The sequence below is a fragment of the Lichenostomus cassidix genome, chromosome 18 (genome assembly GCF_008360975.1).
Source record: "Lichenostomus cassidix isolate B80296 chromosome 18, HeHo_3.0, whole genome shotgun sequence".
NCBI classification, from domain to species: Eukaryota; Metazoa; Chordata; class Aves; order Passeriformes; family Meliphagidae; genus Lichenostomus; species Lichenostomus cassidix.
The window spans coordinates 6,506,562-6,534,439 of record NC_139498.1 but is presented as its reverse complement, the minus strand read 5'-3'; the positions used below and the strand labels follow the sequence as shown (position 1 = coordinate 6,534,439).

The 27,878-nt window shown below is 45.3% G+C and overlaps 1 protein-coding gene across 6 annotated transcripts in view; it reads right to left on the bottom strand.

Moving 5' to 3' along the window:
- Positions 1-10,215: 10,215 nt before the first annotated feature.
- The window catches only part of LLGL2 (LLGL scribble cell polarity complex component 2), a 32,912-nt gene continuing 15,249 nt past the window's right edge, over positions 10,216-27,878 (bottom strand). The window contains exons 5-27 of one of the 6 annotated variants that reach the window (XM_085077760.1): positions 27,174-27,289; positions 26,469-26,627; positions 25,602-25,764; positions 25,296-25,428; positions 24,457-24,511; positions 24,122-24,276; positions 20,669-20,886; positions 20,099-20,166; positions 19,004-19,157; positions 18,799-18,903; positions 17,698-17,990; positions 17,286-17,439; positions 16,860-17,010; positions 16,073-16,189; positions 15,402-15,568; positions 14,489-14,753; positions 13,677-13,830; positions 13,100-13,137; positions 12,589-12,636; positions 12,025-12,067; positions 11,738-11,795; positions 11,248-11,309; positions 10,216-10,896 (exon numbers count right to left, since the gene is read on the bottom strand). In XM_085077760.1, coding sequence (XP_084933886.1) covers positions 11,256-11,309; positions 11,738-11,795; positions 12,025-12,067; positions 12,589-12,636; positions 13,100-13,137; positions 13,677-13,830; positions 14,489-14,753; positions 15,402-15,568; positions 16,073-16,189; positions 16,860-17,010; positions 17,286-17,439; positions 17,698-17,990; positions 18,799-18,903; positions 19,004-19,157; positions 20,099-20,166; positions 20,669-20,886; positions 24,122-24,276; positions 24,457-24,511; positions 25,296-25,428; positions 25,602-25,764; positions 26,469-26,627; positions 27,174-27,289 — 2,868 coding nt within the window. In that variant the 3' untranslated portion in view covers positions 10,216-10,896; positions 11,248-11,255. The remainder of the gene's footprint in view (positions 10,897-11,247; positions 11,310-11,737; positions 11,796-12,024; positions 12,068-12,588; positions 12,637-13,099; positions 13,138-13,676; positions 13,831-14,488; positions 14,754-15,401; positions 15,569-16,072; positions 16,190-16,859; positions 17,011-17,285; positions 17,440-17,697; positions 17,991-18,798; positions 18,904-19,003; positions 19,158-20,098; positions 20,167-20,668; positions 20,887-24,121; positions 24,277-24,456; positions 24,512-25,295; positions 25,429-25,601; positions 25,765-26,468; positions 26,628-27,173; positions 27,290-27,878) is intronic. The other 5 variants (XM_085077755.1, XM_085077756.1, XM_085077758.1 and 2 more) reach the window with 5 other exon arrangements.

The window sequence follows — 27,878 nt, the reverse complement described above, 5'->3', positions numbered from 1 at the left end:
CCACTGTAAAGGCAGGACCCCAGGCAGGACCCCAGACTGAATGTGGGTTAGAAAGTGAAAATCTGGAGTTCACAATTCTTTTGAGACAGGGTTTTAGAGCAGATTGGTTTGTAACACCACTGTTATTAGTGGGAATGGGAAGATGAATCACTGCTTACATAAACAATTCCTTTGACATCAGACCTGCTCTGATTAAGTGCCCTGGACCATCTGCCTGCTGGACACTGCCACTGGAGCAGGTGAAAGATGCTGCTCACCAATTTTCCAGCTCCCCTCACCACACTAACTCCACCTAAATCACTACAGGGAAAAAAAAAATTCAGTTTTGTTCTCCCTTTTTAGAAGAAATGAGAATAACTCACATCAGAGGAAGGAGATCCTCAGTGCTGTCAAGAATCACAGCATGAACCTACAGATAAAAAGAAGAGCAGAAAGCTCATGCTGCTATTTTGAGACCAATAGGGAATTGTCTGTCTTCCCTGAGCACAGTGGATTCTCCCAACTCACACAGAGGAAAGTACAATCATTAATACTAAAAGGACCCGCTTGGAATTAAAGTTTCACTTCTCATTCACCTGTACAAACTTTTCAAACTCCTTTTATCACTCTGCACAGTAATTTTTGCAACATACCTACATCAATTCCAGTGAGCTGCCCAGCACCTGGATCACAGGCCACATCCATGCAATGCCAACATATTCCCTCTGCCATGCCTTGTTTCCATGAGCCCAGGGTCTGCTCCAGAGTCCTTGCAAGCCCAGCTGTGCAGTCTAACAGGGATTCTGGCCAGGCTGTGCCCCAACAGCAGGTAATTACACGTGTATGGAAGGAAAGTGGCATCAATAATTCAGGCTTTCTCCTGGTACCTTTTGAACTTTTCAACCAGCAATATCAGCAGCTGGCTGGCAGAGTTTGGGATAAAAGAAGAGGTGGGATTTCACCTGGGGTCAGGGTCAGATATGGTACGATCAGGTGCACCCCAAAAAAAAATACTGAAAAGAATCAATTCCAAAACCAAAATATATCTGCTATAACACAAGAGGCTACCAGACAATGCACAGTGAATGTTACCTAAAAAAAAACCTTAGGCCAGTGAAAAGAATTAAATCTTTTCTTCTGCATCCCTGGAGTTTTATTCCAGGGAGCCAAGCACGGACAGCTCAGCCTCTGCTTTCTCCTTGCCAATACCAAGCTCTCTGCTGAAACAGGAGAGCAGTTTCCAGCTCAGCACTGAAAAGACAGCAAAACTGGCACCATTTTTGCCCTCATTATGCCTAAATCTGAGTCCAAATCAAGCAGAATGACTAAATCTCCTTTCAACTCGAATTTCCAAATAAAGTCATTCTCCTCTTACTCACAGACAGGCTAAGGTTACTTGCAGCCACTGCTTATGTCCATGAAACTGTTGAATTCAGGAGTGGTTTTGCCCTGCCTGGTTTGTTCTCCAGAAATCAGGTAACAGCGCAGACAGAGATCAGTGTGAGCATTTGCAGTCCCCAGGCTGCAAAGGGACAGCACAGGGAGAGCAGGATGTACCTGCTTGAGGATGTCCCTGGCTCTTTAAGGTTTCCTGCCCCCTCCCAAAAAGCCTTTCCAAAGCAGCTGGAGATTAAACAAAATGAACTCAGGTGTGGCCAGCCGGCAGCAAGAGTGACCCAAACATAAAATGTGATAACATTTTAGCTGCTTTGCAGCATTAGTTTGGGTGGGACCTGTTTGTCCAGCTCCTTCCAAGAGCCCCTGGCTGTTACGTTCTGTACCTTGAGGGCTCCTCTGCTAAGGAGCAGAGATAAAAAATGGGGGTTGAGGTGGAGAACTCAAGAAACATTTTACCTGAGCTTTCTGTCACTGGATGCTCCACTTCTTGTAGTTCATAAGAATGAGGCTGTAAAGCAACAGCATAGTTAATGATTTCATCACCTTCTTTTATTAACTGTCCACAAATAACTCCTTATCCCTCTCTGCAGGAAAGAGAAATCTCTCCTGTAAAGCCCAGGATGACTGATGGCATCTGGATCATGAATTCCTTAACGAATCTTGGAAAAAAGCCCCAGGGCTCTTAGCTCTGAGCTTCTAACGTGTGTGTGTGTGTGGCACGGAGGAGAAAAAAAAATTCAACTCCTGAGGAGGAAATGGTTCTAACAAACTCCATCAGTATCAGGTGGAACCTCTTTAAGGCTCTGCATGGCCTGGGCAGAACTGGAGCTGCTCCTCTGATTTCTGTGATTTGCCAGAAGCCTCAGATAAGTTTGGGTTTCACCCTGGGATAGCCAAGATGAAGCCACTGATCCTGTTCATTTTAGACTCCTGTCTGCTCTGAGGTGAGATGAGAAAGGCTAAATTGGGGCTGTGCAGATCCTCCCTCCACACCTCAGTCTCCAGCCTGGCTGCCCCAGCACCTCTAACCTGAATTCTCTGCACACACTGAACACATTTGTTTGCCTTTTAAAGTGCTCCTGGCAAGATGCTGGCAGTTGGTTCATATCTTGTTAAGGGAGAGGGAGATAAGCGCCAGGAAAGATAAAACCTTTCCAGATTTCAGCTTCAGATCTCTGAGCAGACTGGATAGTGGAGCTTCCTAAACATTCCCTCATTTATGCAAAATGTCAGGTCCTTTCAGCTAGCATTCAGCCACTATGATTTTTAAAAGTTTTTAGAGAGTGACAACTCATCAGAATCACCTTTTCACTGCAAATTCTTCTCAAGTCAGCTACATAAGATAAAAGCATTGATGCTGTTGCAGAAAAGAGAGATGAAAAGGTAAGTCCATTTTTAAAAATTACTAAGTCACATGAATAAAAAAGCAAAAACTGGCTGTGATGGATCAGAGAAATGACACTGAATAAATTCACAACCATCTTGTTTGTTTGGTAATAGCTCAGGTAAAGAGACTGGTCAAAGCTGTTCTTAGGAGCACCTGTTTTTAAGATTAAACTTGCTAAATGTGTAAAGAAGATCTCCTTGGTTTCACTCCATAGCTAGTAGAATTGACAATCCAGTCAGGACCCTGAAGCCTGTAAGACTTGTTTAAAAATACATTCCTCTTTTTTATGTATTCCCCCCACCCTCCACTGCATTAATATAAAATATCTCCACTCTTGCTGCCTCATACTGACAGAAAATATTCTCCCTTGAGCCTGTACCCCAGGCTACTGAGAGAGAATTCCTGACCTCTCATTCCTGACCTCTGTTTCAAACTGCTAAGGGCTCTGCTGCCTCCTTCCAGCTATTTTAAGACAAGCCAAAAGGTCTCCAAGGGCCTCTTCCCCAGCCATAACCCCAGCAAGCCCAATAAAGTATTCATGATTGCAAGGAGAAACCAAAACAATTAAGTTACATAGGTTTGAAAACAGCCTCCTTAAATATTTCAGGAGCACTTTGTTGCTCAATTGTCTGCCGTTCAGCAGGAATGGATGATCCTGTTTCACTGCAGGGCAGTGTCCCATAGCCACATCCATGGGGTCAGAGGCAGCCCAGGCTCTGGGCAGGGATGGACCTGACCTGGGGCTCAGTTCTGTCTGTCCTGTGTGCTCAGACAAGGCTCAGACTTCTCCCTTCTAATCCCCCGAGTGATCTCTGTGGTTTGTGTCTAAAAGGAGCAAGGCAAGCCTGTCCTCAATTCAGTGCTGGTTTGGTGACACCAGGCAGTTCCTGGTAGAGCAGTGCCAGCAGCAGCAAGCCTGGCATGGTCAGAAACCTCAAACAAGCCCATGGGTCATCACAAGCATGTGATTTTAAAAATCATTAGAGAGTGATAACTCATCAGAATCACCTTTTCATTGCAAATTCTTCTCCAGTCAGAAAAAAAAAAAGCATTGATGCTATTGCAGAAAAGAGAGGTGAAAAGGTAACTCTGTTTAAAAAAATTATTAAGTCACATGAATAAAAGAGTAAAAACTGGCTGTGATTGATCAGAGAAATCACAGTGCTCCTTCCCTGCTGCTGTGTCCTGTGCTGCTCTGTGACTGGGGATGTGAGCTTTGTACATCACACTTTCCTTTTTCTGGGCACTGAGGAACCTGGGTGGCCTCAAAGGGGCTGTCCTTGTTCTCCTTCCCTGTTTCTGCACAGCTGGGAACCACGGGTTTGATAGAGAATTCCTCTGAGTCAGTGAAATCCTCTGGATTTGAACTGGGTTTCAAACCAATTACACATGAAAGCAAGAGGCTTTTTAATGGTGGGGGTGGGCTACAGCCCCAGGGCTGCTCTCCCGTGGGAAATGCAGGAAGAAGAAAGCAGCTGAGCCCCTGAAGTACAAATCAAAGGCTCAGAGTGGAATGCCAGATTGTCCAGAAGGAAATGATTACACCCAGGTAGTTGAAAATCCCCAGCAGATTCTAATAAAGTGGCAGAGATAAAGGCAGAAGGAGCTGTGCAGCTAAGGGTGTCTCATGTTACAGCCAAACTGACTTTATGGGGTCACTCCTTCCTTCCAGTGTCTTCTATATTCCCCAGCTGTTTCCTTTGCACCAGTTCTGGTGACCACCTCAGTGCAATTTGAGAAGAAAGGGAAGAAGCAACACAGGAGAGAAGCACAGCAGTGACACCATAAAGGTGAAACTCTTTTGGAACTTCTCAGCTGTGAGAGAGAATAAGGAGGAGAATATAGGGAGGTCAAAGCACCTAAAAGAAAGTTTGGTTTGGAAACTTGGACAGATGCTCTGTCAAAAGCAGATTATCCTACAGAGGAATAATAAACTTTCATGAGATACTGGGCCACTCACATTTTTTATGCCCTGTCTTAACAGTTTTGAGGCACAGGCACTGTTATTATGCTTTGCTACCAAAGATCTGGAATGAACTGGGAGTTGTTTGCTGAGCCAGGCATTTGAAGACACTCAAAGACTCTTCTCAAGGGGATTGCTTCCAAAACTTGACATTTATTTTATAGGATGACAAACATTTTCTCTCATTTAATATTAACTACCCTGGATCTCGTGCTCTGCTCCACTGCAGATGTTTAATTCCCTTAATCTCCTGCAGATAGATGACTCTTCATTTTATGAGAGGTCTCACCTCTCCCTGTGCACAGGAGAGATCTTCACATAAATCTCTCACCAGATATCACTGTGACAAGGAAATGGTTTATAGAATTTGAGTCACTTCCATGCAGGAGAGATTCCAATGGAAAGTTCTTGCTGTGCATGAGCACATCAGTGAGCAACTTCACCTGCTGAATCAAGCCTAGTCAATCCTAGGAAACAAAAAATTATCATAGCTACTTTCTGTTCCTTTTCCTCAAAGAGAATCTACCAGGTTAATCATACCTGCCTTCCATGTTATTAATTAATGAGGCACATGGGCCTCTGATACATTAATTCATGCCTGTGAATTGAGTTACTGAGAAATCAGCATTTTTCTTTTGCACTAGAAATTCCTAGTTGAAGATCTTACCCTCTCAAACAGGATTTTTTAGTGGTTTGAACCAACAAACCTCTAAGGAACAGCTGAATGGGCAGAGAGAACTGTCAGGAGGAATCTCCCTGTGCTACATCCATTAAGAGAGAGGAATTGGAGCAGCAGTGGTTTCCAGCCAATCCAGGCTCTGAGGCTTTGAAAGGGCAAAGCACTTCAGAGAGAGGACATGATATTATTTCACTTTGAAATTCTCATGTACCACTTACCACAGTTCAAATGAGGGTTTTAAGGTTGGATTTAAGGTTGGATCCTGAGTGCTGCACAACAGAAATCCCAGTGCCTGGACTGCCACTGCTCTTACCAAAGGGCTTCAGGAGCCTTTAGGGCTGAGGTATTGTCACCTGCTGTGGAGCTCCAATAAGTTAAATATAAAATTAAACCAGTCTTTTTCAAAGGTTAATTCCATAGTAAGTAACTACCATTTAATGCTTAAGTTTTTTTTACTTCCAGAAATTGTGCCTCATGGATCTACCTTGACAGAACTGGATTTCCTTGAGATGGGTTTTTTTCACATCCTCGTCATTCATTTACATCCAAAACATCTTCCTGTAATGAAAGTACAGGCAAATATCACCAGGTCTGAGCTGTGAGCAAACTGTCACAGCACTGACAAGATCACAGGTAATCAAGTGATTAAGGACTGTGATACTTCCTTTGGTCACAGCCTGCATTTCATCTGCTCTTATCTGTGCCAGAATAAAGTCAGGAGGACGTGCTTGTCTGCAGAACAATCACACCCTTGAAAATTGCCTCTCCCAAATTCCACTCCTGTGGCTAACTTGCAGTTTGGAATAAAGCTCCCTCAGCTATAGCTGAAGCCATTTTTGTCTCAATGCATTGCCTAAGAAATAACACCAAGCCTTTCTTGATCTTGCCATATTCTCTGCTTCCTTGGACCCTTACCCCCATCAGGGCTTGAACTGCAATATCTGACTTTGGGGTGGTGTTCAGCAGCTCAGAGATGTCCTCGTGTTGCAGATTTGGGGTTTTTAGGAGCTCAGCCTGTTTTTCAAGTGCTCAGCACAGCAATCTGATAAACTCCCTTTTAGGAAGGAGAGTGTGAGCAGAATCCAAGCTTCATTTTCTGAAGTCCCTACCTTAAGCATGAGCAGAGAAGAGGAGATTGGCTTCAAACAAATGAACATGCAGAGTCTGTAGGAACAAGCACACAGTGCACAGACTCATCTGCCAGAGGAGCAAACAGGAGGAAGAGATCCTTATCTTTGGAAGGAGAAGAGTCAGGGACAGGCTGGGCTCTGCCCTTGGAGATACAGGTCCTTCCAACCTTGGGTGACTGTGCCTGATGCTGTCAGCATCTGCTCAGGACCATCCATCTTAAAGAGGCTTTCCTGGCCAAAAAGCTTTTTTTGTATATATAACTTAGCTCTGCCTGCAAGAGCTGTGCCATAAAGAGCTGGAGAGCATCAGCTTCTACTCACTGAGCTGGGGAAGAGGTGAGAAGATGGGAGAGTCTCAAAGTACCTTTTTTATGTTTTCCTCCCTCCTGAGACAGGCCTCAAGTGCAAGGAGCCTTTTAGCTCTCCTCTCTTAGTTGTTTTCCCAGCAAACACATCCCTCCCATCTCTATGCATAAAAGGCATGAGAGGCAAGATAAAAACCAGGGGTTTGTTCATACAACAGTTCCATCACAAGAAAATCATGCTTGAGAGAGGCCATTTCTACCTAAGCAACAGTTGGGACAATGAAGCAAGATTAGACTGATCTCAAGGACCATCCTACTGCTACAGCAGCCTTTTCACACAGGGAGTTGCAGGTCCTCCTGGAAGCTGCACCTAACCTGGAGAGCTTGTCAAACATCCCCATCATCTTCATCACATTGGAGGAAGAGGCTGAGGTGCTGTATGGAAATAATCCAAGCACTCTGGGGCTTGTGGCTGTGAGTGAAGGCATTGAGTTCCCCATGGCCAAAGGCTTGTGGCAGCTATTGAAGGAACTTTTTCACCTGGTTCACTCCAGGGAATCAGCTGCAGCTGCAGCACAACCTTGGTCTTTGCTCAAGAGAGTTCACAAAGTCAAATAATGTGGCTAGGCAAGGACTGCTGGGTTTTAGAGGCAATTTTCCCCTCAACTCTGTCTCATCCTTCAGCCATACCAATTCCTTCTCTGATTAAAGACATCCCACTCCATGGGGCCACAAAGGCAGTGGTTTGGAGGCTGAATTCAGGACCACAGTCCAGGCATGAATTTGTTTGAGCTGCAATAGATACAAACCATATTCTAAGAAACAGACCAATTAAGCCATTAAAAAAAAAAAAAAATCATTTTCTCACTAACCAGACAGGCCTCAGGCTTTTATGACCAAGATGAAAAGTACTTTTCCTTCCAACATTATGTTCTTCTAATAGAACTGTTAGACAAATTCTGCAAACATTCAGTTGCTAAACATCTGAGGAAAGCTTGCATTACCATTGAAAAGGAAAAAAAAAAAGAAAAAAAAAAGAGAGCTCCAGGCCAAGCGTTTCTAGGAGTAGAGAATTTTGGCAGCAAATACACCACCCTATAAAAGAGCTCACGTTACCAGAAAGCATTTGACCTAAAACTCAGGCCACTATAAAACAGCATCCCATATTAGGGACCCAATATGTGTACTCAGATGGGGAAAATTTGTTCTTTAGCTGTGATCCAAGGCTCTCCCCTCTGCAGAGCAGCAGGGCTGAGGGGGTCAGGGAACACTGTGCCAGCTTGGCTGGGAGGATTTTTTCAAGTCAGTGTGAACAGCAACTCGGGTCCTGCAGCCAAGGGACACTTCCCAGTGCCAGAGCCCAGTGGGGCTACACAGAGCAGGAGAAGGGGGAAGCAGTGCCAAAGCCTGACTGGCAATAACCTTAATAAGGGCCAATGAGCCCTCGGAGTGCTTCCAAGCATTAAAGCATTAGCTCTTGGAGAGAGCCAGCAAACTTCTATCAGATCCCAGACAAGGAGCTCAAGTGAAAAGCAGAGGTAGGCACAAAATTGGAGGGGTTTGGCAGCAGCTGAATCCTCAGATCAGAAACAGGCCATTATTATTAGTGTCAGCTGAGGGGCAGGCTGAGAGCAACCACAAGGCTCAGAAGGCAGTTCCTGAAAGGGAGAGATCAAGAGGGATTTTTTTCCCCCACTACATTCAAAAGCTGCTTACATTCATTCATTGAAGGCTCCATCCTTCATGACCATCTCATCCTATCACCAATTTTATTTGCTGCTGGTTTTCTGACAGCACAAAAAATACACCCTAATTCTGTTGCAAGCTTTTCCATCCCCTCCTGCTCAACTCAGAACACAACTGAAAGCACAGTTCATGAGTTCAGTCTTGCCCTGCTTTGCCCCTTTGCAATTTCTCCTGTATTTTAGGTATAGCAGCTCTAAAAAGCTTCTTAATGTCTCTGCCCACAAGTAAAGGAGCTCATTCCAGTGAATTCTTCAGTTCCAAAGCACTGCTAGACAAAAATCTGCCATATTTCAGCACACATCCTAAACTACTCAATCCCATTTGTAGGCTTGTGCTTTGGGGAAAATAACAAGCCTGGATTATTTTTTTATTGCCATTGCTTTTAAATCTAAATGCATTTAAGGGTGTAAAAATGGTAGCATTTTTGTGACTTTCTCACTCTTTCAGTGGATATACTGGATTTTTCAAGTTACCTGGGTGAAAATAGGGAGAAGTTAATAAATTACCTCTGCCCTTTCTGAGCAAGATTGTCACACCTCTGCCCCCAAGCCTGCCAACAAATAAATACCCAGACAAGGCTTTAGAATCAGTCCTATCTGGGAGGAGCAGAAAGAAGCAGCTGGGTGCACCAGGATGATGCACATGCACAGGGTCACACCAGCTCAGAAGCTGCTGATTATACCGTAATTTCCTGTAAATTTGCAGCATCAGTGCCTGGCACAAGAGGTGGAAACAGCAGGACACCTCCCTGCCAGCCTCACTCTTGCAGCAAGAGACAAGGAAATAATGAAGCAAACAGAAATAAGGAAGGGAAAACTACTTTGCAAATGGAAACGGAAAGAGAAGGTCCTTTAAAACCTCATTAGCAATAAATTAGGTCTCAAAGGAGGCATTAATACCTTTAGAAGGAAGGGTGCCTGAAGCACCAGCTGAGCAACTCTGCAACCATTTTTTCCTGCAGAATAGAATGTGCCCCCTGAGTGCTGCAGGAAAGAAAGGATCTCTCAGCCTTGCTCGGGAAGATCAAGACAGAGCCTGAAACAAGAGGAGAGGAGGAGAGGTTTCCAAAGCATGCCAAGGACAGCAACTCAGCACCATTCCAGGAGGATTTAGTTCTTCCTCACTGGCTGCCAGTGCTAAAAGCAAGTTACAGGGGAGAAATTTCAGAATACTCTGTTCTTTTTCTTAGCTGGGAAAAAAAAAAAAGTGGTGTTCGGTGAGGGATAAAGGAAGGAAATTTTAAAGAGGAGCAAAGTGCTCTGTGCAGAGTTTCACCAGTTTAAATTCAAAATCTATTGGACACTGGCAGATAGCACAGCAGCACTGCCAGATCAGCCCTGCCTCCCTTCAGTGTTGCCACCCACGTTATTCCAGGACAAACCAGCAATGACCTTCCAGGAACTATAATCAGAAGCAGTGCCCTTTCCTGGCACCATCCCCCATCCCTAGAGATTGCAGGATGGTGACACAATCGCTTTGCTCCTTCTCCCACCCACCACCTTGCTTCACCTCAGGAGTGCTCTTTGCCCCTCAGCTCAGAGAGGTGCAGCTCCACCTCCTCCCAGGGATCTGTGGGCAATGTGAAAGGAGCTGCTGAAGGTCAGAACAGATATGAGAGCAGACAAGGATCACAAAAGGGAATTCAGAGTTTTATTTCCAAAAAAAAAAAGGTGATGTAGTATTGAAACAAAATCAAATTCAATTAGTTTTTCCTCCGATTTGAATGGCTACAAAAATAGATTCTACCCAAATCCATAAAGCCAGTTAACAGTACCATAACAAACAACCCCCAAAATTACTCATTCAGATACCACATACAGCAGTCACAGGAATCTAGCATATATTACTTAACGCTTTCTTTTCTTAGAGTAAATTTCTAAATGTTTCCGTTAAAACTGAAATACCCATAAGATTTTAAAAAATTGTACAAAAAAATAATTGTTGGAGGTAACAGTGTGCGTTTTTATTAAAATCCTGCACCGAGGCAGTAAAACATTTATAATTTAAAACCCAGCCCAGTAGAAAAGAGAAATGTGCAAACATTTGAATGTTAGATGTACTCAGAGGCTTGTGGTGCATCAGACCTGGCATCCACTGCTGTCCTAAAGCAAGGCAGGCTCCAGCAGGAGAGGTCTCCCAAGAGGCACTAAAGGGGAGGCAGGGGCAGCAAGCCCAGCACAGGAGCTGCAGCTCCCCAGTCTGGCTGCTGGGAGCACTGGTGCCTTCTCCCCAGGACGGTTTGCCCAGTCAGTAGTGTTATGGCACTCGAGCCAATGCCAGGAAGTCCTCCACGAGTTCTGGTCAATCTGCTGGAGGAGGAAAGAATGCAAAATCCATTTTAAAAGGCAGGCATTGAAAGCTAAGGATTTGATGCTCATTTTATTGCTGGGAGATCTGGCTAGCTCAGCACCTCACTTTGTGGGAAGAGTCAGGAGCTTTCAAAGGCTTTTTAGCTTTTCCTTTATCACTGGTGCAGCACATTTACTCATGCAGCACATAAGGTACTGAACAGGGCTCACACAGCACTCAGCCAGATTCCCACCCTGAAAAGTCAGGTCAGGGTTCTGCACAAAGCATTTAAATAAGCTGAATTTTATAAAGGAATTTCACTCTACTTTCTACCTCCTTTGGCTACATCAAATGTCTTCAGCTTCACCTACCTCCTCCATTACTTAGTCCATGTCCTACGGGACTTCTTGCCAAATTTCTTTCTGCATAGCTCCTGCAATGACACAAGAAGAGATTCCTTATTGCAATGCAGTCTCATCCCATCCACTCCCAGATGCTGACAGAAGACCAGGATGAGGTAGTGTCCAGAGGAAGTGTGCAGAGCAGAGCAGGTCAGGCAGTCACTGATCCTTCCACACCAGCAGTTACCAATCCCACCAAGCCTCCTGCATCCGTTGCAGACAGTAGTCCTGTGCCTACACTTGGTAGCCCCTGTCCCCTGACCGTTCCAGGGAGGTGAGGTAAAGCCCCGCAGCCGTGGTGGTAGCTCAGCTCTATTGTACAGACAGAATGGGAGCAGAGACACTGAACACATCCAAGGGACAGTGTCAAGCCAGGATTAACACTCCAGAGTCCCATCCTTGACCAACTAAGCCCGTGTGGCCTGCCCTTAGATCAGCATGGGTTGACACAAATAGAAACCTGTATGCGAATACTCAGAGTCCTGTTCCTTGGGGATGTGGGAATGTGATCTCTCCTGCTTTTCGGAGAGAAAGAGACAAAGCATTATTCATTAAAAACGTCAAGGGACGGCATGTGAAGAGAACCTGCCTGCCATTATTGCCCTTTGGTGGCTTGTGGGACGCACAGGTGACCAGATTCCAGCAGAAGGATCCCTGCCATCACGGTGGGCATCCCCCTGCTGTCACCTCCAGCTGCCCTCCCCCGCCAGCCCCAGCCATCAGGAACAGGAGTTGGTTGATACTCACACTCTGCCCCCCTCCAGAGTACTCTGGATCTCCTTCAGCACTTCTGGAAAGCAGAGGGTTAAAGCAGTGAGCCAAACCAGCGGGGATCTGCTTTCAGGCAGCTGCCTGACCACATTCCACCTCCCACTGAACCTGCCTCCCACAACTCAGAGGTCACTCCTTGTATCATCACTGCCTCTTCAGCAGCACCAGGTTTTTACTGGGCAGGCTGGCACACAGGACTGAAGCAGTCATTTGCCAGGGGAAACATTGCCAATCCCTGTGTACCAGAGCCTCAAAAGAACTGTCTGTTCCAGCTGTCATCTTACACAAGTCCTGTTGGAAATAAAGATCCTTCTCTTATCTCAGCAGGGAATGCAGCTCTGCAGAACAACCCCTGCCCGAGGGCACGGCTATCTGTCCAACCCCTCACTTCTGGGGATTCAAGAAAACCCAGCATTTCTACCAGTAATTACAGATCCCCTGGAACTGAGTACTGGAATCCACAAAATTCCCAGCAGTTTTCTTCTTTTCCCACCCAGAAAGGCACCTTCCCTCTCAGCAGCAAGACTTCATCACACTCACTTTCGTCATTGAGTAAGGCATGTTCCATCAGCTTCCCAGACTTCCTTTCTAAAAGAGAGTAGGAAAAAAAGCTTTTACCTAACAGTATTTTCCCCTTTTCCTGAAATAAATGCAGTTTTGGAAGCCCACAATGGAACTGGATTTTTTCCCCATGTTAAGTACTTTTTGACTTTACTGAATGCTTCACAACTAATCCTTAAAAGTCTCTCACACACTGATCTGTATTTTCCAGCAATATTTGTTTGGATAACAGAAGATCCCCTGAGTAATTTCAGACCTTATCCTCCCAACAGCCTCTTCCCTTCAGCAAAAACTTGTTTTATCCTTTAAGGGAATCTTGTCACACAGAACTTACTTCAGAGCTATCAATCACTGTGTCCAAGGAGATTACAGTGTTTCTCCCACATCTCTCCTTATTTTTCCCTTCCTTAGGTAGAAAATATCAAGTGTAGCAATAGGAAATATGTTCTGAGGTTTGCACATCACCGGTACACCTGATTTTTTTGCTTACCATCTTCTCCACAGTCACCTGGACTCTTTCCTGGTCCCCTAAAAATGGAAAAGAGGCAGAAAATAATTACTGATGCTGAGGCACAGGGGTGCAGAGAATTCCTGTGTGTTCTTGGCAGCTACAAGAGGCTCCAGTGCACATCAACTAAATGGTTTGCCAAGTGTAGGAAGGGCTTCCCCACACACTGGTGATGCAGAAGTCTCCAGGACCACAGAACACTTCTGAACTGTTGGAATAAAATTCCTACAGGATCTCTGTGAGTGTCAGATCTTCTGTTACTTCTGATGTTCCAAGAGGAGAGGAGGAACACTGGATTTCCCTTGCCAGAGCAACAGCCTCAGCATTTGGAAACAAGCAAAGCAAGCCAGGGCTTGCTCTAAGTTTGTGACTCCAGCTTAGGGATACCAATTCCAATGCTGCACTGCTTTGTCCTATCAAATATACTCCAAGTAGGAAAACCACTGGGGCAAAGTTCCATTTCCTGATGCCAACCCCTCTATGGATATTAACTTCAACTTTGGTTTGGTGTTTTCCTTCCTACTCAAAGTCAGTGTGCCAAGAGTGTTATAGACTTTACCTGGATATCCTTGCAGCATTCTCTGTGCCAGACTTGCTGTGCACATGATTGTTACTCGTCACTTCTGGCATGTCCACGATGCACCGCGGCTCAACCAACCACTTGGTGGAAAGAGAAAACCTCTCAAACTCCGACGGCGAGATCAGATAGAAACCTACAGGTGATGGATGGGGAATTCATAAGGGCAGTTTTCAGGAAACAGTTCCAGAACCAAAGGTGATCCAAAGAAAACACAGATCTAGGCATGCTCTATGTTTGGCAGAAGGAGTTTGCATTTTCCTCCTATCCAAACAAGGAGGGATCATTGAGGAAGATATTAGCCCAGTTCCCCTCTGGTTAGCCTAGAGACTGTGCAATTTAAGATTATCCTAAGAGATAATTGTGCTGTCCGGTGCTGACACTTAGGAAAGCAGCACAGAAAGCACAAAAAATGAACTGGAAAGCAGCCACAGGATGGTGGATCCTGGTTTTGCAATGTGAGTGCTGAGCCACAGGCATATACAGTGGAGCCACTTCCCCAGAGCCATTCCCTCCACACCAGACAAGAGGAGGGTAGCCAGGTGGGAGGTACCTAAGGGGCACATCCAAGCTGAAAACCACTGTATTCATTAGCAGTAACAGAATAAACTCAATCCTACTTCTGCTAATTCATGTGTTGGTACCTGGCTGGGAGCTGGTACTGCCCAGAAACACACAATGGACACATTTACAGAATATTCTCGTGTACACAGATGAACACTATGAACACTAATCCCTTTTCCATTGTCTCAAACACACAAAAAGGTGGCTGATTTGGGAGAAGCCCACCTCACCTTGGCCATATTTGGTGAAGACACAGGATGCAATGCCACTCACATCCTCCTTGCGGATGCAGGGGTAGCGGATCTGCAACTTGAGGAAGGGCAGGGAGATGATCTGGATGTCCCCCAGGTTGGTCAGCACAGCCAGGTCGTTCTCACTGTAATCATCAGTCTTGCAGCTGCCAAAGTTGGCCACTGTCACCTTTCGTACCCTGCAGCCCTCCAGGGCTGTCAGCTTCAGCTTCAGTTTGGAGCTGACCTTGGGCAACGTGAAGACCTGTCACAGAAATGAGACACTGACACCTCTTCCTGCACAGAGCTCCCCAGGACATCTGCTGCTGCCTCCCTGGACAATGCTGCCATTCACAGGGAACACACACAGGTGTGAGCAGAGCCAACCCCCTGTTCATGGGAAAGAATCAGCCACAGGCAGGGTGAGAATCTCTTTCTGTTCTGACATCAGTTTTACCCTTCAGGCTGCAACTGCACTTCTCCCCTGTTTTTTTCAAAACTTTACCCTCTTTGGCTACAAATTATTACAGAAAGAGAACAGGGTCTGAGTTAGTGTGCAAAACAAGAAACTGTTAAGCTACTTCACAAAAATACCTATTAATTCCTGCTTCTGCACTAACCACAGAAAAGCTCTTACTTAAAAGCACAAACAGCCTCGTCCAGAGTATAATGTAATATAGGAATAAAATTTCTGTATTCGGCATGTGCAGCACTATGCTGAACACCCAGTTTGCCAGCACACATCTGATTTATGGACTGAACCAAACAGAAATGCTGTCCCAGGGCTGTTCTTCAGGTACAGGAAAACAAGCACTCTGAAAAGTTCTCTCTCCACTGAGCAGTGCCCAGTGCTTTAGCATAGATTTCATGCACAGTCAATTTGCACCTCCTTCCCTCAATAGGTGACACTCACCTTGAATTGCTCTTCAGATACCACCAGCAGCTGGTGGCTGCCTTGCATATCAGGACTCTTGGAAAGGTCATGTGCTACTTCTAGAGGTTCTGGGAGGGGAGTGCTGCGTCCATCCAACACAAGTATCCCCACAACAGGAGCCCTGTGCATCAGCTGAATCTCTTTGGCTAGACAGGCAAGATAAGGAGGGAAAAAAAACAGAAAAAACAAACAGAAGTCTAGTCAGAGACACTGTTAGAAACTGACTCACATCCTCTCAGGGCTGGAGACCTATATACTGTGGTTATAGAAATGCTGCCTAAAAAGATTTAGTAGTTGAAGGGCATTCTGACTGGACTGATTTGTGTTAAACAGAAACTATTGTTACATAAAGACAGCAGGCCCAGCTGTCAGAACAAGGGACACGTGCAGAGAGGGTTGATGGCAAACTTCAGTGACAGCTGACACAAATTTACATTTCTGAAGTGAGTAGGAGATGAGGCTGAGGCACATCAAGCAGTGCTGGAGCTCCAGTTCAGCTGCTGCAGTGAGCATTGCTCAGCTCAGACACTGTCACACTTGGCTCCACTTGCTCATAAACACCACTAATTGAGCGATCCAGCTTTTCTGTCCATAACTCCTGTGAGTGATGGCTCAGACCCAGCAGAACCCTGCTTTCACCAGGCACTTACCCTGCTCTGCCCTGACAGGCTCATCCATCCTCCTCTCTGCTGGAGGAACTCGTAAACAGAAGGCATAGACTGTCCCTCCATTGGTGCCAGCCCACAGGGACGGGCAGTGCCTGGAGCCTGGAGTAATAAAAAGGTCCATGAGCAAAGCACCACCCATGATACCCTTGGGTAACTGCTTTCCCTGGCTGTACAAAACCTCCCTCTGTTTGCACCTTAAATATCTTCATATTAGGGCAGACTTGCCAGGCAAACTGCAAGTTCTTAACATTCTTTTCCCAATACATGTCCACCAGCAGCCCTTAGAAAGGGCACTGCATGTGAGCAAAGGTAAAAGTGCTGCTTCCATGAACCACTGCAATTGCTGGGTCCAGTTTTCACACATTTATATCACATATGAGCAGAGTAAACTTCTGCATGATAGAGTTTGGGCTCTGATGCACAACCAGCCCCCGACCTTCACCAAAATTAAGAGGCAAACTTTAGAGCAATGAGAGAAGGAGAAGTTTATACTAAAAAGTCAGATGCCATTCCAGCATGTTTGAAAACCATACCTAAAGACTTGACTCAAAGATGAACTGCCACTTGCCTTGGATTAGCCAGCAGCCAGAATGGCTAAATAACAATTCTGCATGACAACATATGCTCTTGTTCTATATCGGTTTTTCAGCACAGCACAAAGTAGGACACAGGAGGTGCCGAGTTTTCCTGGCAGTAAATCCTAATACACTCCTTGGCAGAAGAAGTAAAAACCCATTTGGAAGAAGAGAGAGATGCTTTTCCTACTCACTGTCTCTCAGGAAAGTATCAGCAAAATACAAGGTTCGCACAAAGCCAGTGAAAGAGTCCTCTGCCGAGCGAGCTTCGATCTTGCGCTGGACTGGAGCCAGCTCCATCTCCTGCAGTGCATCCTGGTCAAACTTGGCATTTGCTTCCTGCACCTTCAAAGGTGAGGAGACACAGTCAGGCAGGGATAGACACAGCAGGGAGAGAGAGGGAAGGTGGCAGCAGTAGAAGGCACAGCACAGTCACAGCAGTGAACCCATCCTTTGAACTGATCTCTAAAAAAGTGCCTGTTTTTATCTAACAGAGCAGCATCAGAAATTGCCATTTCTCCCTTATACCAATAGCCACTGATCTGATAGCCACCTCCTGCTCTAGGCAGCCTCAGCAGGCTCCAAGCTGTAGACAGACCACAAAAAGGTGAACCCCTCACCTCGGAGGCATTCCCACCAGCTCCTCGCCGCTTCCTACTGGACACACGGCTTCTTCTGATCCGCCGGAACGACTGACGGAGGGACTTCTTCAAGGACTTCACCCGAGACAGGGGACCTTCTAAGGCCAGCTGGTCACTGGGATGCAGTGTGCACCTGGAAGAGGGAGACAGGAGCCATGTGGTCACTTTCTACTGGTTGGCAATCACTCCCAAGAGTCCAACAGGACACACACAAATGTTGGAACACGCTTTTGTATTCTGGAAGATCTTCAAGGGTGGAGAAAAAAGAAGCAGAGCTTCTTGCTACAGTGACAGCTCTTGAGAAATCACTTATCACACCTTGCTTTGTTTGTAATTCCAGGTCATCATCACCAGAGGATTACCACAGACCTCCTGGAAAGATGACACTTACTTGACAAAGACCAGTCGCTTCTGCTGATGGTCAAAAAGCCCAAAACCATGACTGGTACCAAAGGCCACAAGCTTCCACTCCGAGTGCAGGGCCAGTGAGGTGACCACAGCAGGTGGTTGACATTGGACAAGGACAAATGGCTGAAAACCAGCTTCAAACCGAACAGGGCCATCTCGAGTTTTTAGCTTCTCGTGGCCTTTCCACCGATAGCCCTCTTGGTCCTGCAGCAGGTCTGCCTCAGCATGGTCCACCATGTGTTCTGCATCCTCATCGTTCAGTTCCATCACCAGCACCTGAAAGGAAGAGAAACACCTTTGCTACAGCTTTTGCTTGCAGGCAGATCTCCAAGCTGCAGCTCTTCCCTGCAGCTGCTAAACTACAGCACCTCTCAGGGCAGGTAAATAACAGAAGATAACACCTATAATAGCAACTAGAGAAAGCAGGAAGTCATTGAATGGTTTTGGTTGGAAGGGCCCTTAAGATTATCTAGTTCCCACCCCTGCCACGGATAGGGACACCTTTTCTGGTCAGAGTTCCATGTTCCATCCAACCTGGCCTTAAACACTTCCAGGGACAGGACATCCATAACTTTTCCAGGCAACCTGTTCCACTGCCTCACCACCCTCACAGTAAAGAAGTTCCCCCTGTCTAATATCTATCCAAACCTACTCTCTTTCAGCTTGAAGCCACTCCCCCTTGTCCTGTCACTCCAGAACCTTGTAAATAGTCTCTGTCCATGTTTCCTCTAGGCTCCTTTCAGGTACCAGAAAGCTGCAATTAGGTGACCCCAAATCTTCCCTTCTCTGAGCTGAGCACCCCCAATTCTCTCAGCCTTTCCTCACAGCAGAGCTGCTCTGACCAACTCAGTGGCCTCCTCTGGACTCACTCCACCAGGTGCACATCCTTCCTGTGCTGCGGACCCCGGAGCTGGATGCAGTGCTCCAGCTGGGGTCTCACCAGAACAGAATCCCATGAAGCATTTCCAGAAAGCAGATCAATTTACCATGAGAGAAATGAGCATTTCAAATTTTAGCAGATCTCCACATTACACCGAAACATGCACTGAAAGCAATGTTTATGCTGATTGTTACATTCCAATACCTGTCCTGCTGTACCAGCTACAGCCAAGTATCCACTGTATTTACACAGGAAGATCTTCTGGATCCCAAGCCTTGGATCATCACTGTAAGGATCGAAGGTACCAACCTAGGCAAGAGAACACAGTGTGGCTGGTCTTTAACTGGGGCAGGAATCAGAACTCCCCAGGTGTTCAGAAAGTTCCTACAAGCAGCAGCAGCTGCCTTACCTTGCGGAGTGGAGGCCATTCGTCCTCCCCCAGGGTGTTCATGTTGTCATTGGGATCAGCATCCGTGAGGAACACTCTCACTGTGCTCAGCTTATAAAGGAGGTGCAAGCAGACACCAGAGGCATCCCAAAACCTCACTGTGCCATCCTCGTGCCTGGAGAAGAGGTTACACATCACGCAGGAGAACAGCACACAGAGGGTAAAACAGATGGGGGAAAACACAACAAAAAAACCCAAACCACAAAGAGAAAGATTTTTGGCTTCTTGGGTATTTTTGGTGGAGTTTTGTTTTAGGTTGCTGGGGTTTTTTAATCCAGTTGTTCTGACACCATTACACAATTGAGATTATGCCAAAAAGACATGGAAAAAGCAAAAAAACTTAGCATATAGAAGGAAAAACTCATCCGGACAAAAATAGTGTTATTGTGAGGAAAGGGAAAAAAAAATTAAAAAAATAAAATAAAAATCAAGCTTTAATTTTAGTTCTCCAGGAGAAAACTTGTAACAGTCTTCCACCACAAGGGCAGGAGCTTCTAACATGCTCCATCAAGAATGAAATCTGAGGAACAGCGCACTGAAACTCTCAAAAGTGCTTTGAAAAGAAAATGATACATTTTTATGCAAATTCTCTTGCTAGCTACTTCCACCTCTTAGCTAGATCTGTTCACGATGATCAAAGCAGACAGGAGTCCAAGCTAACCTCTATTTTAAGATTCAGAATGTAAGGTAAAGGGAAAAATACTTCAAAATATGCAAGATTAAGCTCCACTTTTACACTGCTGCCTTTGAACCAGGCTGGATTAGTGCCTGCACTCCTACACAGTTTGGGAGTAGGGGGAATGGATAACACATCAAAACTAAAAATCAGACACTTTCTGGGTTATCTGTGGACATCATGACCCGTTTGCTCAGAAGCTGCAAAATCAGTTGGACTTTACAGAGGCAGCAGCACAGCTTTGAGAAGCTGCACTGTGAAGCTGCAGCCTCCTCCCTGCAAGATGAGCAGACTTTAAACCCACAGGAAAGCCTCAGTTAGTCCAAAAGGGGGAATGGAACTGGAAAGGGCTCCCTGATGGTTCTCAGGTCACTACATACCCTGTGAGCAGCAAGTCCCTCTGCGGAGGATCTGGGGCGATGTTGGTTCCACCATCAATCGGCCACGGCTACAAATACAGTAAGAAACACTGTGACTTCCTAGCCAGTGACAGTGTGGAGAGAATATAAAGTCAGCAGGAGGGCTTGAACTCCAGTGCAAGTGGCAGTGAAACAGTCCCTGCTGTCAGCTTTTGTTTGGATTAGATGTTCCCGTTCTGACACCAACTGTGCCTTTTAGAAGGCATTCTACACATTTCCTCGAGAAGCTTCATGCTTTTCCATGAGAACTTTGTTCCCACCGACAGCTGGGAACACTCAGACTTCCCCTCTGGCTTGTCAAGGCTTAAAAAAAATATCACATTTTAATTCCTCAGTGCGAGTAACTGTACTGGTGGTGCTTTGGGGAAAAAACCTCTCTCGACCCCATTAAGAGGCAGCACAGTGTCTGGTGGGGCTGAACCCTCTGCAGATCATCAGCAGCACTGACCACCCACACCCTGGGCACTCACACTGGTCCTAAACACAGGGGAACACACAGGGGGGACACAGGGGGGCACAAAGCTGCCATACCATGCTCGAGTAGTGAATGTTCTGCTTGCTGCCAGCACTGATAATCCTCTCCCAGAGCTTCAGTGGGATGTTGGAGACGTGGTGAGAGCAGGTGATGGCTGAGCAGTGCAGGGAGGCCAGGTAGGGAGGGTGCACTGCTGGCCAGCCTGCACTTTTCAAGTCTATAACCACCAGCTCTTCTTCTGCCAGCACCACCAGGGCAGAGGGGTCATCGAACTCTGCAGGAACAACATCCAGTGAGGCTGACAAAACTGACAGCCAAGGTCAGTGCAAACAAGCTTCCTGTAAGGCAGCTTTGAAAACTGTAATCACACAGCTACACAGCAACATTTTTGTTGGAAAAAACCTTAAATGCTTCTGTTTGTTAACTACTGAGTATGAATGGGTCTGAAGCCACTCACAGATTTACTGCAAATTCATATTTCTTTACATCACTCCTGGGACTGTGACAATGGCTTTTTATAGATTCCATTGCAGAGTAAAAAATTCGTTAACAGCAATGACTAAATAACACGAAGTTCACACTTACTGCTGTAACAGTCAGAACTCCAAAGACACTACCTACAGCTAATTAACAGCACTGGCTGGAAAGACATGCATACACCCCAGCAGTGACCCATTTAGTGCTGTGTTAGGACCACAGTCCATCCAGGCTAAGCTGCTTAAACATGCTAATGCTTTGGGTTCTGCAGAATGCTTCTCTGCCTCAACTGACAAGTATTTACAATTCAGCTCTTTTACTTTTCATTTTCTCTCCTCCTCATATGTTGTGACACATCCTCTAGACTTTCTTTTTAAAGATGTGTACATCACCTAATTCTTATGTGTATTAGGAACAACTACTAAAGAAATATGTTAATGTAACTTGACTGGTGACATCTGACACAAACAAGAATTTTAATTCCAGTTACAATGGAAAATCTTGAGTGAAAAAAATTTAGTCTGCAAGGACATTATTGCAGCAAGGTTCATGAGTCAGCCACAGCAGCAACTGCTGGGGAAAACCAAAACCACAGATCAGTTCACAGCAGTGAAAATTAACAGAGCTACAGAAATCTGAGTGAATGTAAAACTGGTTGGGGGTGATAAACAGTGAGCCATTAGCAAACTACCTAACTCAGCTTTTCTCTGACTTTCCCTCCTAAACCACTTTTACTTCCCTCCTTGACTTTGTTGATTACCTGGTACACACTTGCAAGAATGCACATACCAACACTGCTCACTCAGCAAAATTAAATTGAAGTAATTAGTATTTGGCATCACTAGTGAAGCACCCCAAGTTTCACCTCTGACTAGCCCCAGCCATAACACATCACTAATTAGTTCAGTTTCTTCAGGAAAAGAACATTTTCTATTCAGTTTTACTTTGCTTTCCTATGTGCCATCATTTGCAGCTGCCCACAGGACTCCTGAACAAAAGAAATAATAGACCTGTACTGTAACAGCCCTGCATTTTGCTGCTGCCAACATTAACCAAAAGGGCTCTGTTTTAACAATTTTTCCCTGCAAAGGCACACATCTGAGCTCATTTCTTATGGCAAGAATCTATTTTAAGTTGCTGAAGTAGCAGGCACAGTAGAATTTGTCATGATTGCCATACACTCACCCACCTCATTTAAAAAAAAAACAAAAGAACACAGGAAGGGCTGGCCTTTTAAAAACTGTTTCCACAGCATATTCAGGGTAGTGGAAAGTCACCAGCTACGACCATGCTGCAATGCATAAGCTTTGTGCTTATTAAATTAAGTGGCTTTGGTATACAATTAATACCTTGGTATTGCCATTGCAGGGAAGACTGCTTAAGGGCAAACAAGGCAAGCCACGTAGATCCACTAAGCTTAAGCAATCAGCCACAAGGAAGCTTGTCAACCACAGAAACCTCATTTTATTGTAAAAAACTTCCTCATCTGAGTGAAACAGTTTCAGTTTCCTGTAGCAGCTCCTCTCTGAACCCACTGGCAGTGCTGTTAACTAGATAATTCAGTTGTTGGGAAGTAGAAATATAAAGCCTGTTAGTTCAGTTATTATTTCTAATCATATCCAGAAACTGAACTCTAAGTAGTCCAACTCTGACCTAAAAAACTCTGATTTCTTTCATCTTTAAGACTTCTGTTCCATCATGCAGAATCTCCATCCTGACAATTTCATAGAAAGTAAAAGGGTCTCCTTTAATACTAAAAGGTATATAAATACCTCAAGTTTATTAGCACTGTGACCTGTAGGTTCTGCACACTTTGAAGATGCTTATAAAGGCAGTGCTGTGCAGGGAAAACCTTTAACAGACACATACAGCCACTTCTGCTCAGTTACACTGCATTTCTCTGCTGTCTTTTCAGTGACCTGAGAGGGTTTGTTAAGATCTGGGAAGGGAGGCAGGAGGGAATCCAAAAGCAGTTTATTTCTACCTCCTTTCCCAAGACATTCCTGCCCTGGATCCTCTGCTTCCCAGAAGCAGCCGGAGGGATCCAACCTGCGCCGACAGCCCAAAATGTGGAGCTGTGGCTGTCACCACCCTCCCTGGCAGGGCACAAGACAAATTGGTTTGGAAACCAGTCTAGCAGGCAAACCAGAGACTAGAAAGCCTGAGAAGATCCAGTAATAGAAGATTTACTGACAAGCTCCTAAAAAATTTGCAGTGGGGCCTGACCCAACTTCTAAAATTGCACATTTCTGTTGCTTGAAATAGCATTTTATACTGAGTTACTTCAAGTTAGCCAGAAGCAAGAACTACACCAGCATTAAACAAACAGTTCTTGGGGAAAGCCCTTTACAGTTTCATGAAAAGGAAGAATGTACAGTTGCTGCAGAAGGAAGAGCAAGAAAGCCCTTCAACAGAAGCAAGAATCTGACAAGCTCTACACAATTCCAGGAATGAGAACTATTCAGTTTACATTCATGTTCACCAGCACTAAGGAAATTAAGTTCTCTACATACTGACCCTTGGTTTTATGTCACCCTTTGCTGATTTATTACCCAGAGCTCCAGACACAAATCCAGGTAGTAATTAAAAGAAGCAGTGTCTCAGTGGGAGTAAATTCTGCTTTTAATTATTAGCCTCCTTTGAAGTGCTGTTTCCAAACAACAATATTCAGATCCTCATTTCACGACCTGGTTATGTCCAGTGTCCAGCTTAAACAAGCATAAGCTTAAGAGATCTTTTCTCATTAACAGAGTAGCCTAATTTTTTTTTGAGGAATGTAAGGCATTTATAACCAGCCCTTTATTTACACCAGTATTTTACACTTCACTTTTAAAAGGAAAATCTTTTACAGCTGGACTCAATCTTACAGGTCTTTTCCAAACTAAATGATTCTGTGATTCTCTGCTAAAGTCTCAGAAACTCCCCAAACAACTGACCTCTTTATCACATTTCATATGCTATTTATACCAGGCAGATCTCCACACACGTACACAGCCACCCTAATTCCTCAGTAATGCCCTTCCATCACATACCTGCAGCAGGATCTGAACTGAAGATTATGAAGAAGTCTATCACTCGTGAGGTGAAGTCAAAGGCTGTTTGCTGGCTGCCATGGATGACAGAGATACTGTGTCTGTCCCCATAGCTAGCCCGGGGCATCCCTCCTTGGAATATTATGTAAGGAAGCCTTAAGAAAAAGAAAGAGTTAAAGTGGTTTGTGCTGAAGTGAGGAGTAAGCAAAACTTCAAAGAAATGTCAAAGAAACTTTGACAAGTTCTTATAATGTTACTCTAAAGGGCTTATGTGGCATTGCATACTGCACCCTTTAAATGCCTTTAAACAGTGAAGGGATACACCACAAACTCACCCATTTTTTGTTGTCTGCCAGTAGATCTTGGAGATGGCCTTGCAAGGAAAAGGACCTAAGAAAACAGAGTTATTTGCTACATTTCAGGAAGTGCATCTTTACATCAGAAGTTGCTGATTCTGCTCCAGCCAGGTCACCTCTCCCTCCAGCCCAAGGGGAGCCACCTGAATTAGCAGGAGCCAGCACCACCTCCCCAGACCAAGCCACATCAGACAAGGCTTGTGGGACACACTGACCACAGAACTCCTCAGCAAAACACAGCTTAGGCCCAGGGGAAGTTCCAAACTATGCTGCTGATGGCTACCAGGGAGTGGAAGTGCTGCTGAGGAGCTGATTAACTGGAAAGGATTGCTAAAATCACAGCCATTCCTGAAACTAATATTAAGTGATAGAGCTTTAGAAGCTTCTCTATGCTCAGAGGGTGAGGTCATCCCCATTTGATGAGTTCCAGAAAATCAGAAGCTTCATTTCATCACTGCTCAGGTCGACAAAAAAATATACTCAGCTCACTAATAATTAAGAGGATCCCAGCAACTCCTGCTGAACAGGACACTAGCTAAAACAAAGAGCTGAATCACCAACACCCTTCTTCAAAAGGGGTGCTCATTTTGTCAACAGACTTGCTCTCCGTGTTCAGGACAGACTTCAACAATGCAAAGGAGCTTCAAATCCAAGAAAAAAACTGGGCTGAAATCCCTTAGTCCAGGCTCATGAGCCATTCAAGAGGCAGCTCTGCATTTTGCCATTAAACACAAGGGAGAATTGTGACTTGAATATCATACCTAAGCTCAAAATTTGAGTTTAGACAAACATGCAACAGTTAAACCTCACTTACTGACCATAAGGCACAGTGTTTTCCAGAGGCTCTGGCTGCCTGTTGTCACTAGATACTGGCCACTGGGTGTAGCTTCCATCGTAGTGACAACTAATGAATTTACTGCCATCCCTCTGCCAGTAGAGGTTCTCCAGTTGCTGAAAAGAAAGCCATACAAATGACTGCTCTCCAGAGAGCTGTTATCTCCCCAAAACAACCCATTCTTGCTACAAAAGCAGCTTTGTCAGGCTCTCCCTGCACCTACTGGTCTTCAGAGTGCCAGTGAGAGCCCTTCCTGCCCTACTGAACTGCCTCTGGATCGAATCAATACCTGGCTGCCCAGGAAATGGTGTGTTGCTTTGTTATTCTGCAGGTCCCAGAGGACAATCAAGCCCCTGCTGTATCCAATTAGGATCTGGTCAGGGTTCTTAGGATGCTCCCGAAGAGCTTCCACCAGTTCACAGGAGCGCCTGTTGCAGTTATCTTCTGGTATCCTACAGGAGCAGGAGAGAAAAACAAGAGAAGCTGATTCCAGGTACAAACTAAAATGACTAATAAAAGTGACATTAAGTGTCAGAGTTCAAAGATGTAGTCATAATCTTTCAACAAATCGTTCAAGCAGCAGAAAAATCTTATGGGAGAGATCACACCAGGTCTGCCACATGGACATGGAACCAGTCCCATTTTCTTCAGGGAAAGACCAAGGTTTATAATAAATTGAGCACTGCAAAGGCAGTCTGAACCACCCACCCTATTCTCTTACAGAATAAAGGTAAGACAGAAATGTCAGTAGGAAATATGAAGTAGGACAGTTTTCAGCAGCACTCAAATATCTAGAGTGATAAAATCCTCATTTGAGCAAAGCAGCATCAGATGCTCTGCCAACAGTTGAAAAAACCAATGGGTAATTACAGCTAAACAAATTTTTTTTTTGCATAAATAAACACAAGGCCAGGGCACAGGGCTTGCAGATTCCCCCCCAAGTGAACATGCTGTACCTCCACAGTGACAATACCAGGCTGACCAGGACAGAAACTATTACTTAACACACACCAGGACCTAAAGTTACTGTCATGAGACTCAGGCAGATATGGACAATGCCTAACACAACAGCGAGGCCCCAGTGCATAATGTGGGGTGACATTTGAACAAAGGATGTGTCTGGTAATGGGATTCCACCTCTTGTTTGCTCACTCACCGCTGCAGCACAGCCTCGGGGCTGATGGTCCTGTCCTCCAGCACCCTGAACGAGGGCAGCTCCACCACAAAGATGTTGCCACTCTCTGTGCCGAGGTACAGCACCTCCCGTGAGGAGTGGGGAAGGACAGCTGTCACCTGGGTGGCACTTGGTGGAGAGCTGGGGATGCAAAGAGACTCTTGTTAATGGATTTGGGAGAGTTAACAACATAGCAGGGACATTTACTAGTGCCATTTGTTTCAGAGGCATGATATTTTAAGGAGGAAAACAGCTTGAAAAGACAATTACGTCAAAAAATTTTGATAAATGCATGGACAAAGAGCCAGACACCTTTTTTATAGAACCCTAAGTGTTCCTAAAAATAGCTCACCTAAAACTGGCAAGATTGATTGAAACTAAAACCATAACAGCATTTCAAAGTCTGACTTCAGGGGTGCTTAGATTTACCTAACCTTAACAGCTCTTGCACTCACAGCAGTGTATGCACAATATTTTAAAAGATGTCACCCTTTACACTGGTTCAGCACTTTTATAAGTTGGTCTCCCAGGCCCTAGCCAGCTCCTGCTTGGTTTCCATGGATGCTCTTTCAGTGGATTGAGAGGGGTGGCAGGCTGTAAGAACTGGACAAGCTCTAGCTTCAATAATAGCAGAATTTTCTGACTTGCTTATCCCCAGAGCAGCTCCAAGCCCCTGCTGTGGCTTACCCAGGTGGCCCTTTGAGGGTGAAGCGATGCTCCTCCCGCAGCTCAGATGCTCCCCCGTGCTGCTTCAGGCTCCAGAGGTGCAAGCTGTTATCATCCAGCAGTGTCACCAGCTGGCACTGCAAAAATCACACAACTTGCTTTTTTCAGAATGCCAGAATTAAATATAACGCAGTAAATTTAGCAGTGAAGTTGCTGCTGTTCATAATTCCCTGCTAAAACAGGACCAGGGAGCCAGCTCAGTTTTTTATAGCAGTGGACAAACACTGCAGCAATGGGATTTGGGGGTTGGAGAGAGACAAGAAGTAGCCTAGAGGCTAAAAACCCTGTTATAAAGGCCCAGGTTATCACTGAGGGGGATGACAGGGATTTAGGCTCCTGAAGGAGATCAGGCTGTGCTGTAAAGCGCAGCCATGCAGCTGCAGGCTGTATCTCACCTCCTCCTGGCTCAGCACAGGTTTGCTGAACACACCCCAGCTTTGGGTGGGGCTGATGCACTCTGCTACACCACACTCCTCACATTCTTCGTGTCCAACCTCATTCTGGAGGGTTGTGTCAGAATCCTTTTATGAGCCCAGCCCTGCTGGCTGGATGTTCAAATTGAAGCATTTTACCTGCTGCAGCCACACCTGGTGCAACACTCCCCATGGGAGTTTCAGTTTATACCATTAGTTAAGCAAACAGACACCCAAAACCGCCTCAGGAACT